Genomic DNA, 13998 nt, shown 5'->3' on the forward strand with positions numbered 1-13998 from the left:
TTTTCCGTTTTTGCATTCATCACTATTTACAAGTTTAGAATAAAAAAAAACTATTTCATCTTTGATATTTAAAAAGTTTAGACCCTTAGGTAAATATTTACACTTCTTTTTATTTGGGTATTTTTTTTGTGGGTGGGATGTAAACAGTACTTTAAGAATGTAAATGTGAGTTAAAATTTTTTTTTTTACTTTTTGGCCACAAGATGGCGGCCATGAGTTTGTTTACATGACGTCACTCTAAGCATAGCATACGCTTAGAGGGACGCACGGACGCAACAGCCAGAAAAAGCAGAGCTTCTGAGAGAAGCTGTTGCTTTTCTGCAGGGGAGAGGAATCGGTTATCGGGCACCATAGCCCGATTCACTGATTCGTGGGCTAACTATCTGTGGCCGGGAGAACGCGCGTGCAATCTGCCACGGGAGCGCGCGGACGTGCACATGGCCTCCTGGGCGTAGCTAGTACGTCCAGGAGGCCAAAGTAGTTAAACTACATTGAGCATTCTCTTAAAATCTTTATGCATAGCCAAGTTTTTTTGTTTTGTTTTTAAACCACTTAAGGACTGCAGTCTTAAAACCCCTTAAAGCGGAACCAAACTTGAATTTAAAAAAAAAAAAAAAAAAAATATTTAGTTGCACCACTCTGGCACATACAAAGATAAACACTCCAAGCCTGAGCATTTCAGTGCATGCTTTTCACCCTTCTCTTTCCATAACTAAGGTTATACAGGTGGCAGCCATTAGCAATTCCTCCTTTGCTGGACATCACCTACTCCACCAGTCTGCCGGATTCTGTCCCGGCAATATGAGAGGAAGGGAGGGGTTTCTCCAATAAATGTAAAATATTTTAGATTTGTCGTCAGAAGGCTGCTATTATTATTTAGAAAATAGAAAATAGATTTCTGAAATCTTGTATATTTAATTTGGGTCCATACAACCTACTATATAAACAAATTTTACTACTTGTCACTAATACAACTTTCTTTTGGTGCGATGTGATTCCTGCTGTGACTTTTTTAGTTTTTATTATATTCATAAAAATACATTTATTTTTTTATTTTTATTTTTTTTTTGTCCAAATTGTGCTACATGTCTTTGATCATTTGACACTTATTGGATATTTTTTTTTTTGGGGAAGGGGGGGTAAAAGTTATAGCGTTTACAAACTATGGTGCAAAAAGCGAATTTCCCCAGTTTGAAGCATCTGACTTTTCTGAGCACCTGTCATGTTTCCTGAGGTGCTCCTGAGGGTTAGTTGGGCCCCTCAGCGCACCTAGGCTGCAAAAAAGTGTCACACGTGGTATCGCCATACACAGGATATGTAGGGGTGTATTTTTACACATACTGTCACGGAACAGCCATGAGAAACAAATGCAACCGCAATCAGTTTCCTGCCTCGATTGCCTTGCGCTGCCAAATCAGAATCTCATGTCTGTGGATACCATTCAGTCCAGCCTGGAGGGTCTCTGTCTTCATAAGAGCAGTAGAGTTCTTTTCATGAAACCTGGTGCCTGTGACCTGTTAGCCAGAGGTGCAAACTCAAAGCTTGTCCCAGCTGATTTCACATTCAGATGCTAATTAAAGGAACCAAAAGGTCCCTTTCATACAGGGCTATCCCAGGAAGCTAGTCACAGCTTGAAACTAGACATCCTGGCTGCAGCAAAAAGCAGGAAGAAATGAATGTTGTATATGGTTTTTTGCATATTTAAGGAATACCATTCAGGTGAGAAATGTGAACGTTATATCATTCTGCTGGTCTGGATCTTGTGAGTATTTTGATATTAAATTGGAGCCACTGGCATAACCAGAACTCGGGGGATTCCACCGTTTAACATGCCCAAGTTTGGCATCATATGAACTGGCCTAGTCTGAGAAATGTGAATATGTGATGGTCATGTGTGTGCGGAAAGCGTAAGCCGAGATATGGCAAATGTCATATTTGGTGGGCCTAGAGCACCCCTCCAGGGAGCTCACTGCCCCTGTCCAACCCCTGGGCTGTACATGAGGCTCTACCCAAAGGTGGGCATTGTTCAAAAGTGTTTGCAAGGGACCACTCCCTCAGTCCTCCAAATTCCACCTTCATGAAAGCACTCTGCCAGCCAGGGGACCATGTGGTTGGCGGCCATCTTGTCTGAGCTGAAACAAAGGACACATGGCTAGCGGCCATCTTGATTGGCCATCTTTGCTGAAACTGAACAAAGGACATTTTCCAGTTTGCTTGGACTTTAAACTTTGCTGAAACTGAACAAAAGGAACTCTACAAGTTTTTCCCAGAACGGACATATTTCCACAAACCCTAAGTATTTTCTCCTTTATTTCATACTGGCTATTAATGTCTCAATTGTTGTTAATTGTCTGTATATATTATTTATATTGCTTTCAATAAACCGACTCTATCGCCAGTTGTTCTAGCTACCCTATTATTCAGCATACACAGAAACTGATCCCAGGTCTCTGAAGAGATGCTGCTATTGTTTGTTGTTGGCTAGACAGAATACAGCGTGTTTTAACCGTTTTTTTTGTAGATCTAGGCTCAGTCAGCGGGCTCCTCTGTCCCATGGTAACAGAGGTGGTGGCAGTTATACCCTGAACTAGTGTGTAATTTGCAATTACCGAACCTCACAGGCTCCCTTCTGGTTTGTCTGCGGCCAATTCCCAACGGTTCCTGCGCATTGACTGCGACCAGAGTTCGCACGATCTGTGCGCTGGCACCGTTTGGAAGGCATTTTGCGGTCTGACCACTAGGGCTCATGTGACACATACCCATGCTGGGTGGGAGAAATGGCTCTGTAAATGACCCTTTGTGTGTAAAAGAAAAAAAGCCATTTCTCCCACCCAGCATGGGTATGTGTAAAAATCATACTACTACTTTTGAGTACGGTGATACCATGTGACACTTTATTTATCTTATTTTTTTGCAGCTTAGCACCTAGGCTGCAAAAGTGTCACACTTGGTATCGCTAAGGGGCCCAAGGTCCTATGAGTACCTTTAGGATTTCACAGGTCATATTGAGGCATTTGATTTCCAGACTACTCCTCACAGTTTAGGGCCCCTAAAATGCCAGGGCAGTTTAGGAACCCCACAAGTGACCCCATTTAAAAAGACAACACCCCAAGGTATTAGGAGTATGGTGAGTTCATAAAATTTTATTTTTTGTCAAGTTTGTGAAAAAAATAATCAATTTCCACTAACTTGTGACAAATCTTCTATAAACTCCTCATAATACCTTGGGGTGTCTTCTTTCTAAAATGGGGTCACTTGTGGGGTTCCTAAACTGCCCTGGCATTTTAGGGGCCCAAAACCGCAAGGAGTAGTCTGGAAATCAAATGCCTCAATATGACTGTTCAGGGGTATAAGCATCTGCAAATTTTGATGACAGGTGGTCTGAGGGGCCGAATTGTGTGGAACCGGTCATAAGCAGGGTGGCCTCTTAGATGACAGGTTGTATTGGCACTGAAGCGCAGGATGTTCTCAAATCGTGACCTGGACATGGCAGCAGAGAACATGGGCATGTGATGTATTGGGTGCGTAGACCAATAAGACCGCAATAAATTTTTTGACTAGACCAGGCATGGGCAAACTTGGCCCTCCAGCTGTTGAGGAACTACAAGTCCCACAATGCATTGCAGGAGTCTGCATTTGCCATTATGAGTCATGAATGTGGCTGTCATTGTGGGACTTGTAGTTCCTTAACAGCTGTAGGGCCAAGTTTGCCCATTATTAAACCAGACCCTGAATTCAATCTAAATACACAAAATTATCCCTCTATACTGAATCACATAATTAAAACGTAACGTTTATTATATATAATTCTTAAAAACTGGCTAGCTAGGTAATATGCTAATAACTTGCAAATATTGCTGGACCAACTCTGTCAGAGAGAAAATAAGGAGATGGCTATATTGCCAGCTCTGGTCCTATCGCAATATAGATAATAGTTACATTACACAACCCCCACCAAACAACCCGACATGTTTCACTTCTAACTGAAGCTTTTTCAAGGGAAAAGTGCTTAAAAAGTGCTATTAGTGATAAGGTGCAAAGATAACATTTTAAAAACAAGTTACAGATATAGCCTGTCGGCTAGTAACATAGTAGCAGCCAGGCTGCTACTATGTTACTAGCCGACAGGCTATATCTGTAACTTGTTTTTAAAATGTTATCTTTGCACCTTATCACTAATAGCACTTTTTAAGCACTTTTCCCTTGAAAAAGCTTCAGTTAGAAGTGAAACATGTCGGGTTGTTTGGTGGGGGTTGTGTAATGTAACTATTATCTATATTGCGATAGGACCAGAGCTGGCAATATAGCCATCTCCTTATTTTCTCTCTGACAGAGTTGGTCCAGCAATATTTGCAAGTTATTAGCATATTACCTAGCTAGCCAGTTTTTAAGAATTATATATAATAAACGTTACGTTTTAATTATGTGATTCAGTATAGAGGGATAATTTTGTGTACCAAGTTTGCCCATGCCTGGACTAGACCCATGTTAAGTAGGCCTCAAAAAATGTTATGTTCAGAAACTTGGAGTGGTTTCCACTGAAAAGGCTGGGCATGGTAGCTTCTTGGATTGGCGGTTGCCATATTGTGTTGCATAATGGTTGATGGGTGTTTGGGTGCAAACAGAGGTCTGAGGGGTGCTGTGGGCGATCAGGGGACAGGGTCAGTGTGTGTGTGTGTACATGCATAGCTGCCTCCACCCCTGGTGGTCCCTTGATCACTGGGACCACCAGGGGAGAAGGCAGCCTGTATAATACACTTTGTATGTGGCAGATGGGGGATTAACAACCCGCCGGTGGGTTGACTTTGCGGGTGGGTGGAGCCTAATGCCGGCAGATGTGCATGCATCCCTGCACACGATTCCCGGCTAATCAGTCCCCCAGGTGCCGCTGCTGGTCAGCGTTACGTGGTCCTGGGGGTGCCACTTTGCAACCGCCTATTGGTAGTGGGCGGTCGGCAAGCGGTTAAAGCTTTGCGTCACCTATTCTGTAGCATGGTACAAAATGCATACAAAACATGGTTGCTGAGCAGAGGTGGTACACAATATAATAACTAAAATACAGCTGGTGAACAAATGATTCATGGGCTACAAGAGTTGGTCAGGAAGAGCCCTGCCCTTGACCTAGAGGGAGTTGGCACAGCTTGGCAGCTGCCAGTGGTTGCATAAACTTGGACACCCAGCCAAGCTGCACTGTTTATCCCGTGGAAGAGGGAGCCAGAAGAAACCGTTATCCGTGCCAGCTGACTGGGGACATGTTTTCCTAACCTGCTGACCTTAGACCTTATGAGGACTGTACTGGAAACTCCTGCTTTGTGGGAACACAAACAAATGGGGTCTTTGATTTAACCTTTAAAGGACTTGTTATGAAAAAAGATTAAACCTCTTCCATCAATGTGGTGAAGAAATCATTCCCTCTATGCTGTAACTACTTGGCTGCGCTTTGCTGTCTGTGCATGCCTCCAGCTGTACTGATGAAACTGGGGGAGGGGCCATGTAGGATGGATGTTCTAATAATGGCTCTATAGACTGGACAGTTTGGGACCTGGTCAGCTGTCTCCCTGGAATATGGCCACTTTGATAATTCCACCACGTTCATGCATATAGGGAAAGGGTCAAACTTGCATCAAAGAATTTGAGTAAGATTTCAAAATGTACTGAAGTCACAGCAGACCTGGGAAATCACTGGGGAATTAAACATGTTGGTTCTTTGTTTAGTGAGTAGACCAATATACGAAATGCCTCCAATAAGGGAGAGATTGTTGAATCACCAATAATGTGAGGCCGAGCTCCAGAGCCACATAAATGCCAATGTTATTCTGAGGTCTCTGCATGAATGGTGGATACAAAGGCATTCTATGCAAATAACAGAACACATCAGTATGATCAAAAGATTAAGAATGACTGTATTCAGTGGTCAATTGCACAATGCACATCTGAGTGTGAATTGCAATTGGAGACAAACTTTAATGCTAAGCCTACATGTAGAGTTAGAACAATGCAATCCAATACAACAGTGATGTGAACAGCCACATTGAATTGTGTAGGCTGAGCACTCTGCACTAGGCCTTATGTGTGATTCAGACACTACTGCAGCTAGAGATCAGCAGGACTGCCAGGTAACTAGGCTTTTATTTAAACTTTTTTTTTTTTTTTTTTTTTTTTTTTTTTACTCTAACTTCCAGAGTAAAAATCTACTCTGCAGCACTGAAAAGGCTTGGAGTTTCTTCAACCGTTTTACTGAATCCAGAACTTTGTTTTTCTTACCCAAGCCTCATTTTTTGAGCTGCACAGAAGCGAAGCTCCATCCCATCAAATCTGCCCAGGCATTTTTCCACTGATGCTGTGCAAAACATGATGGGATTTCTGATGTTCTGCTGTTTAGCCGCAAATGTTTTACATTTTGAATTTGAGATTTGAAGCCTAGCGTGTGCAGCTGGGAGGGGCGATCTGGACACAGGACGGTTGGAAATGTCTCATGCTCCCTGTCGCTGCCTTTCAACCAAAAAGATGGCTGCCCCATGAAATCACAAACATTGGCCTGTTCTTATCAGAGCTGACAATGTCAAACACCTGATCTGCATGCTTGTTCAGGGTCTATGGATAAAAGTATTAGAGGCAGATGATTAGCAGGATGGCCAGGCAAATGGTATTATTTAGAAGGAAATATGGCAGCCTCCATATTCCCAGGGATGTATTTAACACCAAGGTGCTGTAGGCACATGCCTACAGGCACCTGTTGCTGGAAAGGCAGCTTCCTCCCCTCCCCTCCCCTAGTGCCTTCCTCCCTCCTTCCCTATAAAGAGTCCCGAGCAGTGTGAAAGAGTGGCTACTCACCTAGCTCTCAGCATTCCTCTGACAAGACTGGCACAGCTAGCTACTTAATACTGAGTATCCTCTGGCTATCTAATGCTAAGGGGCACCTGTAGCTACCTATGACCAGGAAGGGAAGTAAGGGAGAATTAACAGCGAGGACAGCAGCACACTTGTGGTGAGGTCGTAGGGGGTTTTGTAGGTTCATGGAGGGCGAGGTCAAGGGTGCCAGAACATCTGTGCCTATAGGCTCCTGCAATGTAAATCCGGGCCTGCAGTTGCCCTTTAAAGCTAGAAAATGGACAACCTTAATTTAGTAAGTCAGTTCCCCCTAAGTGTGATTCACTAAGTGGAATGCCAAGCAAGATTCTTAATTGACCTCAATAGGAATTATGTCAACATTTGCCACCCCTGGATTTATTTTCCATAAAAGCCTTCTTAAGTCAGGCTATCTGTGATTAGTGGAGTTTACCTGTTTATGTTCAAAGATAACATTTATTGCTCTGGATAAGATGTGGCAATTGTACAGTAAGATGTGGAACTTGATCAAAAGTGAATCATCTTTCACATGTATCTTGGGCACCATAAAATTCATTGGGGTCCCAATGCCAAGTACAGCCATGTGCCAACAATAACATCAAAACAAATTGCAGACTTATCTCCGTAAAACACAAGATTTGATGTGCTATAAACGTTTGATTGCATGTTATGTTATCCTAGAGAAAATCAGAAGTATTTATAACGACTGTTGTGCATGGCCAGTTTCTGTGTAAACTCAAGGCTTACTAACCAATGCAACAGTGGAGGTGTGGTGGTCTTATAGGAATGATTAATCGACACACATTGTTAATTTTATTTGCTAAAGCCTCATACACAGGTACAAGGCAGGTCACCCAGCAGTGATAAAGTACACTATCCCTTGGATGACACTGTACAGATGCATTCTAGCGATGTGTTCTGTTATGCCGAGGGAATATGGAGTGGTGTGATGTCATGGGGTGAGAGGAAAGGACAATGCCCTTGTCTGAATCAATGCAGATTGCTGACAGGACAGTGGGCTCCTACTTGGATTTTGATCATGAGTAAATTGTTTTGAGGTCAGAATAGTTTTCTCAGTCGATAATCATGTGTGGTGGTGAGTATTCCATCTGGATGCATAACACAGTGGGTATCTGTAAAGAACTTGTTGGGGACAGGACTGGAGCCTTTGTACACATGTACATTGGTATTGTATTCCCATCTGATTCTTTACTAATCAAGAAATCAGTTGAAAAGGTGAAACCCCCCCCCCCCCTCAAAAGGTTGGTCCCCGATGTCCTCACATGTACCAGTCATTGGACAATGAGCTCTATTCACTTAACGTATGATCTATGTGACATTACTTTTGAAAAGTAACCTAGATCTAATTGCTTTTCTCAAGTTGGCCATATGTTGTGGTATTTTTCAGACTATGGAACGGCATGTTGCTGCCTTTCTAATGCTTGTTAGAACTGCTTGGCATTCAAAAAGGCTAATTTCTCAATTCACAGATGGAAATGTGTAACATTGGTTGATAAGGGGACATGGAGGCATTAAGAAATGTTGGTGTATAGAAGTGTTGAATCTGAGATGGGAGCAGAAATAAGTTATAATTTTCAAATGGCTCACACTTGAATTGAGCCTAATATATATTTAAATGTGTATATGGGAACCTGGGTTGGAGGTTTATTGTACCTTCAGATTGAACAGTGTGTGGTTTATTTATAGCTTCAGCTGATAGAGCTCAGCCAGGTTTGACAACCAGCCCTGTTGGCTATATCCGTGCAGTGCTGAAGCCCTAATTTGAGAGGTGAACAGGCCTGTAGAATTGTATGGGCAGTGAGTTGACCTGCAGAGTTATTCTCCAACAAACTTAGTATGAAAAACAGAGAAGCACCTGATAACTTGGACACATGCAGGCTGATTGTGGCTGGGTGGACAGCTGCTGCTCTGCAGCTGTAATATAGTGCAGAACAGCTGCTTATCTCTGCTCCCTACTACTCTGCTCCCTTTGCCAGCCATCTGTGGCTCTATGTACAGCTGCTGCTGGCTCCGTTAACCTCCCCAATGCATCCCTTAACCCTCCTGATTGACACCTAATGCTAACCAGTGTTTACTGAATATCCTCATATTCACCATTGGCCATGGTATCCGTTTTTATTCATCACTAGTTTGATATAAATGTAATATGAAATATTTGAGACCCAGGAGCCACATCTTTTTGAAGTGCAACACATCCACTGACCTTGCACTCTTGGTGTACTTTTTGTGCAATACCTGGATTTTGCTTTAGTCTATTTAGTGACTTTAATTGTGCTTTGTCTTTCAGATACACCCGAAACCTGGTGGATGAAGGAAATGGAAAGTTTAATCTGATGATTCTCTGCTGGGGTGAAGGACATGGCAGGTAAAGATGTGCCATATTTAATGGCAAATACTGTAAGATGAGCGCTGGATCACTAAAGCTCCATTCACAGTTGTAATTGGGTCGCATTCCCTGCAAAAACAAACTCCACAGAACAATGGTCGCACCGCATGTAATGAGACCTTTAGGTCACATACAATCAATGAAAAGTATGCTTCACTTCCACTGTTAGTGTACCTGAGATGTCAATAATGGGTAGATTTATACTTGAGGCTTCCTCCAGTCCAGCGAGGTGCGTAGGCTCCCTCACCGTCTTTGTCCACTTGTTATCCCCCAGTAATCTGGCCAGTTGTGTGCTTCTGTGCATGCCCAGCTGCGCACATGCCACTGCTGCACTCCAGTGCACAGGTGCAAAATGCTCCCAAATGGGTGTGCGGCCACGCATGTGCAGAAGAGCATGGCTGGCCAGATTACCAGGGGTGGGGGAAGGTAGTAAAAGAATGGGGGACAGAGAGGAAACCTGCACACCTCATGAGGCTGTAGGAAGGGAAGTATAAATACCATTGCCATATCTGGCTTCCTTTAACCTCCTTGACGGTATGGACGAGTATATCCGTCCATTACCGCCGGAGGTCGCTGCTCAGGCCCTGCTGGGCCGATTTTTATGAAATAAAAAGCAGCACACGCAGCCGGCACTTTGCCAGCCGCGTGTGCTGCCTGATCGCCGCCGCTCTGCGGCGATCCGCCGCGAGCAGCGGCGAAAGAGGGTCCCCCCACCCGCCCGAGCCCTGCGCAGCCGGAACAAATAGTTCCGGCCAGCGCTAAGGGCTGGATCGGAGGCGGCTGACGTCAGGACGTCGGCTGACGTCCATGACGTCACTCCGCTCGTCGCTATGGCGACGATATAAGCAAAACAAGGAAGGCTGCTCATTGCAGCCTTCCTTGTTTATTCTGGGCGCCGGAGGCGATCGAAAGAACGCCTCCGGAGCGCCATCTAGTGGCCTTTCATGCAGCCAACTTTCAGTTGGCTGCATGAAATATATTTTTTTTTATTAAAAAAAAACCCTCCCGCAGCCTCCCTGGCAATTTTAATAGAACGCCAGGGAGGTTAATGCACGCATTATGCATTAAGGCACAGCATGCAGGGCGTTGGATTCAAACGTGCTTCAAGTATTATAAAGGTTTCTTACTATTACAGTGCAACTTGGCCTAAATAAAACTTGCCAAGTACCCCCTAACATGGTAAACATTATCACAAGTACCCCCTGACAAATATATATTTAACCCTAGTACATAATTGGCTTTAAACTATTTCCAAGCATTGACTATTCCTTTTTAATTAGCTAAAACACTAATTTGGTGTTTAACCTCCTTGGCGGTATGAAAAATACCGCCAGGAGGGAGCGCAGCAGTTTTTAAAAAAATTTTTTTTTTTAATCATGTAGCGAGCCGAGGGCTCGCTACATGATAGCCGCTGCTGAGCGGCATCCCCCCGCCCGCTTCGATCGCCTTCGGCGATCTCCGATCAGGAAATCCCGTTCATAGAACGGGATTTCCTGGAGGGCTTCCCCCGTCGCCATGGCGACGGGGCGGGATGACGTCACTGACGTCGGGACGTCATTGGGAGTCCCGGGCCACCCCTCGGCGCTGCCTGGCACTGATTGGCCAGGCAGCGCTGGGGTCTGGGGGGGGGGGGCGCGCGCCGCAGCAAATAGCGGCGATCGGGCGGGGGCCGGCGGCGATCAGAGTGCTGGCGCAGCTAGCAAAGTGCTAGCTGCGTCCAGAAAAAAAAAAATTATGAAAATCGGCCCAGCAGGGCCTGAGCGGCACCCTCCGGCGGCTTACCCCGTGTCACACACGGGGTTACCGCCAGGGAGGTTAAATAAGATTTATAATTTTCAAAACTCTAAATTTGTGTTTCTTGGTTGCGGATATCAAGCCTGAGTACCCCCTGGAACCTTTAGAAGTACCCCCTGGGGTACACGTATCACACATTGAGACCCTAGGATCTACAGTAGATTTTTGTATGGAGTGTCAGTGTTACTTGCTTCAAGCACAATTAGCTGATAAAGTAAATTCTTGCCATTGACCATGGTCCTCTGGAACCTCTCTTGAAAAGGAAAAATGTTCCACATCTGCATTAAGCAAACCAGCATATGCCAGTTTAGATTGTACAAAGGTCAGCTTTACTACTGGTGACACTTTTCCAGCTGAGTGAATTGCCAGTTACAGCAATGGCTTGTTTACACATCTCTGTACACCTGTTGAGAAAGATCTGCAACCTTCAACTTCACTGATGTACATAATCTATGTAACCTTTAGCACCTTGACTTTAACAAACATGAAAGCTAATACAGTGTATTTTTGTGCATCTCTATCTTGTGCAGTCTGCCATTAATGGGCTGTTGAAATTGGAATTTTTTAATTTTTGTAACTTTGGAGTGTTCATGAGCTTGCTCCCCTTAACATACCAGTATGCCACACTGCATATGAAGTTCCAACAAGATGTTTTACTGGTGATCCGCAATTTTCACTGGGAATTCTGCATGTGACTTGTTGGTGTGTGTGTGTGCTTCTCTATTTGTGCCAGTCAAATGCAGTTGTAAACAAATTTGGGCTAAAACCAAATTTAAATCTTTCCTGACTGGCTGCTACATTTGGTTTTGGCCTAAATTTGCACATTCACATCTGCATAACTCTGCGGCCACCACACCTACCACTGCCAGCTCAGGATTGTCTGCTTCCTCCACTATACCTTCACGTCATCCATCTTCCTCCTCCAAGCTTCAGTGTCTCTCTACAATGGATGGAATAAATATGGCACTTCAAATTGATATTTTAGGGCACAATGACCACTTCTACCGTTGAATGTAAAGTCTCAAAATGACATCCTATCTTTATATTTTTCATAGCGTCACATACAGCATTAATTTCTCCAGGCGTCCTCCAGGACAGCCAACAGGTTGAGTACACCAGTTCCTCAAACTATTAACCGACAGTTAATTTGCATACCCAATTGGCCACCTTACATACGTGCGCACCACCAGACAAACTACAGGTTTCACTGTTTCCTACCTTCTAAGGAACACAGACGGAATTTGATAAAGGGGGGTGAGCTCCTTGTGCTGGAGACGTTAAGGGCTTCCATCCCTGGGGGTTATCCGCGTGGGGGCCCTCATGCTTTTGGTCTCTGGCATGGTGGTGGCAGAGATGGCATACTGGGGCAAAGCAGGGTTGCTTACCGGTACTTCTGGTGGCATGGAGAAGTTAGACGCCCAGTCCGCCCGGAGCTTGTGGGTCTCCGCAGTGTGGAGGAGGCGTCCGGAAGTGCTCAGTGCGCATGCAGCCGGACGTACGCATGACGTCTGTCACACGCATTGCGCCGTACGGATGACATCAAAACTAGGCGTCTTCCTTTCCAGATGCGGATACCGCCGCTTTTCCCTGCTGGCTCCGGACGCAAAGGTAACCTGCTCAGTCAGGTTTTGTGCTGTTCCTCACTCGGCCACCTCATAGTTGGGACTCCCTTGTGCCTAGAACCTATGGCGCAGTTAGAGGTACCAGTAACAAACATGGCGACAGGGGAGGGGGAGGTGGAGCCAGCATGGGGCGGGCTATTTAAACGCCGGCTCTCAGTGGGGAAAGGGTTCTAAAGGAGAATGGAGGCTGCTAATGTTGCTGCAGCAGAACACTTAAAGAAAACAGTTACTGGGCCAGCCGTGGTTGCTCCTACAACAGGACAGGGTTTTTTTTTTTGTTTTTTTTCCCTTTGCAGCATTGATGCAGGTAACTCTCTGCTGTTAGAGGAAAGGTTCTTAGGCTTACTATAGTATTTCTGTTTTCTGTATCTTTCCTAGGCTAAGCCCTTGGATAAAGTTACATCGTTAAAACACAAAAATAAATCTAAGATGTAATAACTGCTAAGCTAGTCTAGGACTATCAGAACATTTTTAGACTCTCAGGTCCGAGATGCAGTCAACTTTTCAGACTTAACCACTTCACCACTGAGGGGTTTTACCCCTTGAACACCAGAGCAATTTTCACCTTTCAGCGCTCCTTCCATTAATTCGTCTATAACTTTATTATTACTTATCCCAATGAAATGAACTATATCTTGTTTTTTTCGCCACCAATTAGGCTTTCTTTAGGTGGGACATTATGCCAAGAATTATTTTATTCTAAATGTGTTTTAATGGGAAAATAGGAAAAAATGTGGGAAAAAATTACATTTCAGTTTTCGGCCATTATAGTTTTTAAATAAAGCATGCTACTGTAATTAAAACCCATGAAATGTATTTAACCATTTGTCCCGGTTATAAAGCCATTTAAATTATGTCCCTATCACAATGTTTGGCGACAATATTTTATTTGGAAATAAAGGTGCATTTTTTCAGTTTTGCATCCATCCCTAATTACAAGCCCGCAGTTTATAAAGTAACAGTGTTATACCCTCTTGACATAAATATTTAGTCCCTAAGGTAACTATTTGTTTTTTTTTTTTATTGTATTTTTTTTTTAATTACAAAAAATAAATAAATTGGGGAGTGTGGGAGGTAATGAGTTAATTTATTGTGTAAATGTAATGTTTGTTTATGTAAAATGCTTTTAGGGTGTAGTTTACTATTTGGCCACAAGATGGCCACAGTGTTTGTTTACATGCGACCTGTAAGCGTCCTTCCGAACGCTTACAGGAAGCAGTAGGAGGCAGGGAGAATCACAATGATCGCGCTGTTTCTAATAGAAGCAGCGCGATCATTGCGGGGGCTTAGATCAACGAATGGGAATGTATTTTCCCGTTCATTGAT

The 13998-nt window shown here is 44.0% G+C and overlaps 1 protein-coding gene across 1 annotated transcript in view; it reads left to right on the forward strand.

Moving 5' to 3' along the window:
* The window catches only part of CDO1 (cysteine dioxygenase type 1), a 75368-nt gene that overhangs the window by 19307 nt on the left and 42063 nt on the right, over positions 1-13998 (forward strand). Inside the window, exon 2 of the mRNA XM_068271674.1 lies at positions 9158-9235. Coding sequence (XP_068127775.1) covers positions 9158-9235 — 78 coding nt within the window. The remainder of the gene's footprint in view (positions 1-9157; positions 9236-13998) is intronic.

Source organism: Hyperolius riggenbachi, chromosome 1, assembly GCF_040937935.1.
Source record: "Hyperolius riggenbachi isolate aHypRig1 chromosome 1, aHypRig1.pri, whole genome shotgun sequence".
Taxonomy (NCBI): domain Eukaryota; kingdom Metazoa; phylum Chordata; class Amphibia; order Anura; family Hyperoliidae; genus Hyperolius; species Hyperolius riggenbachi.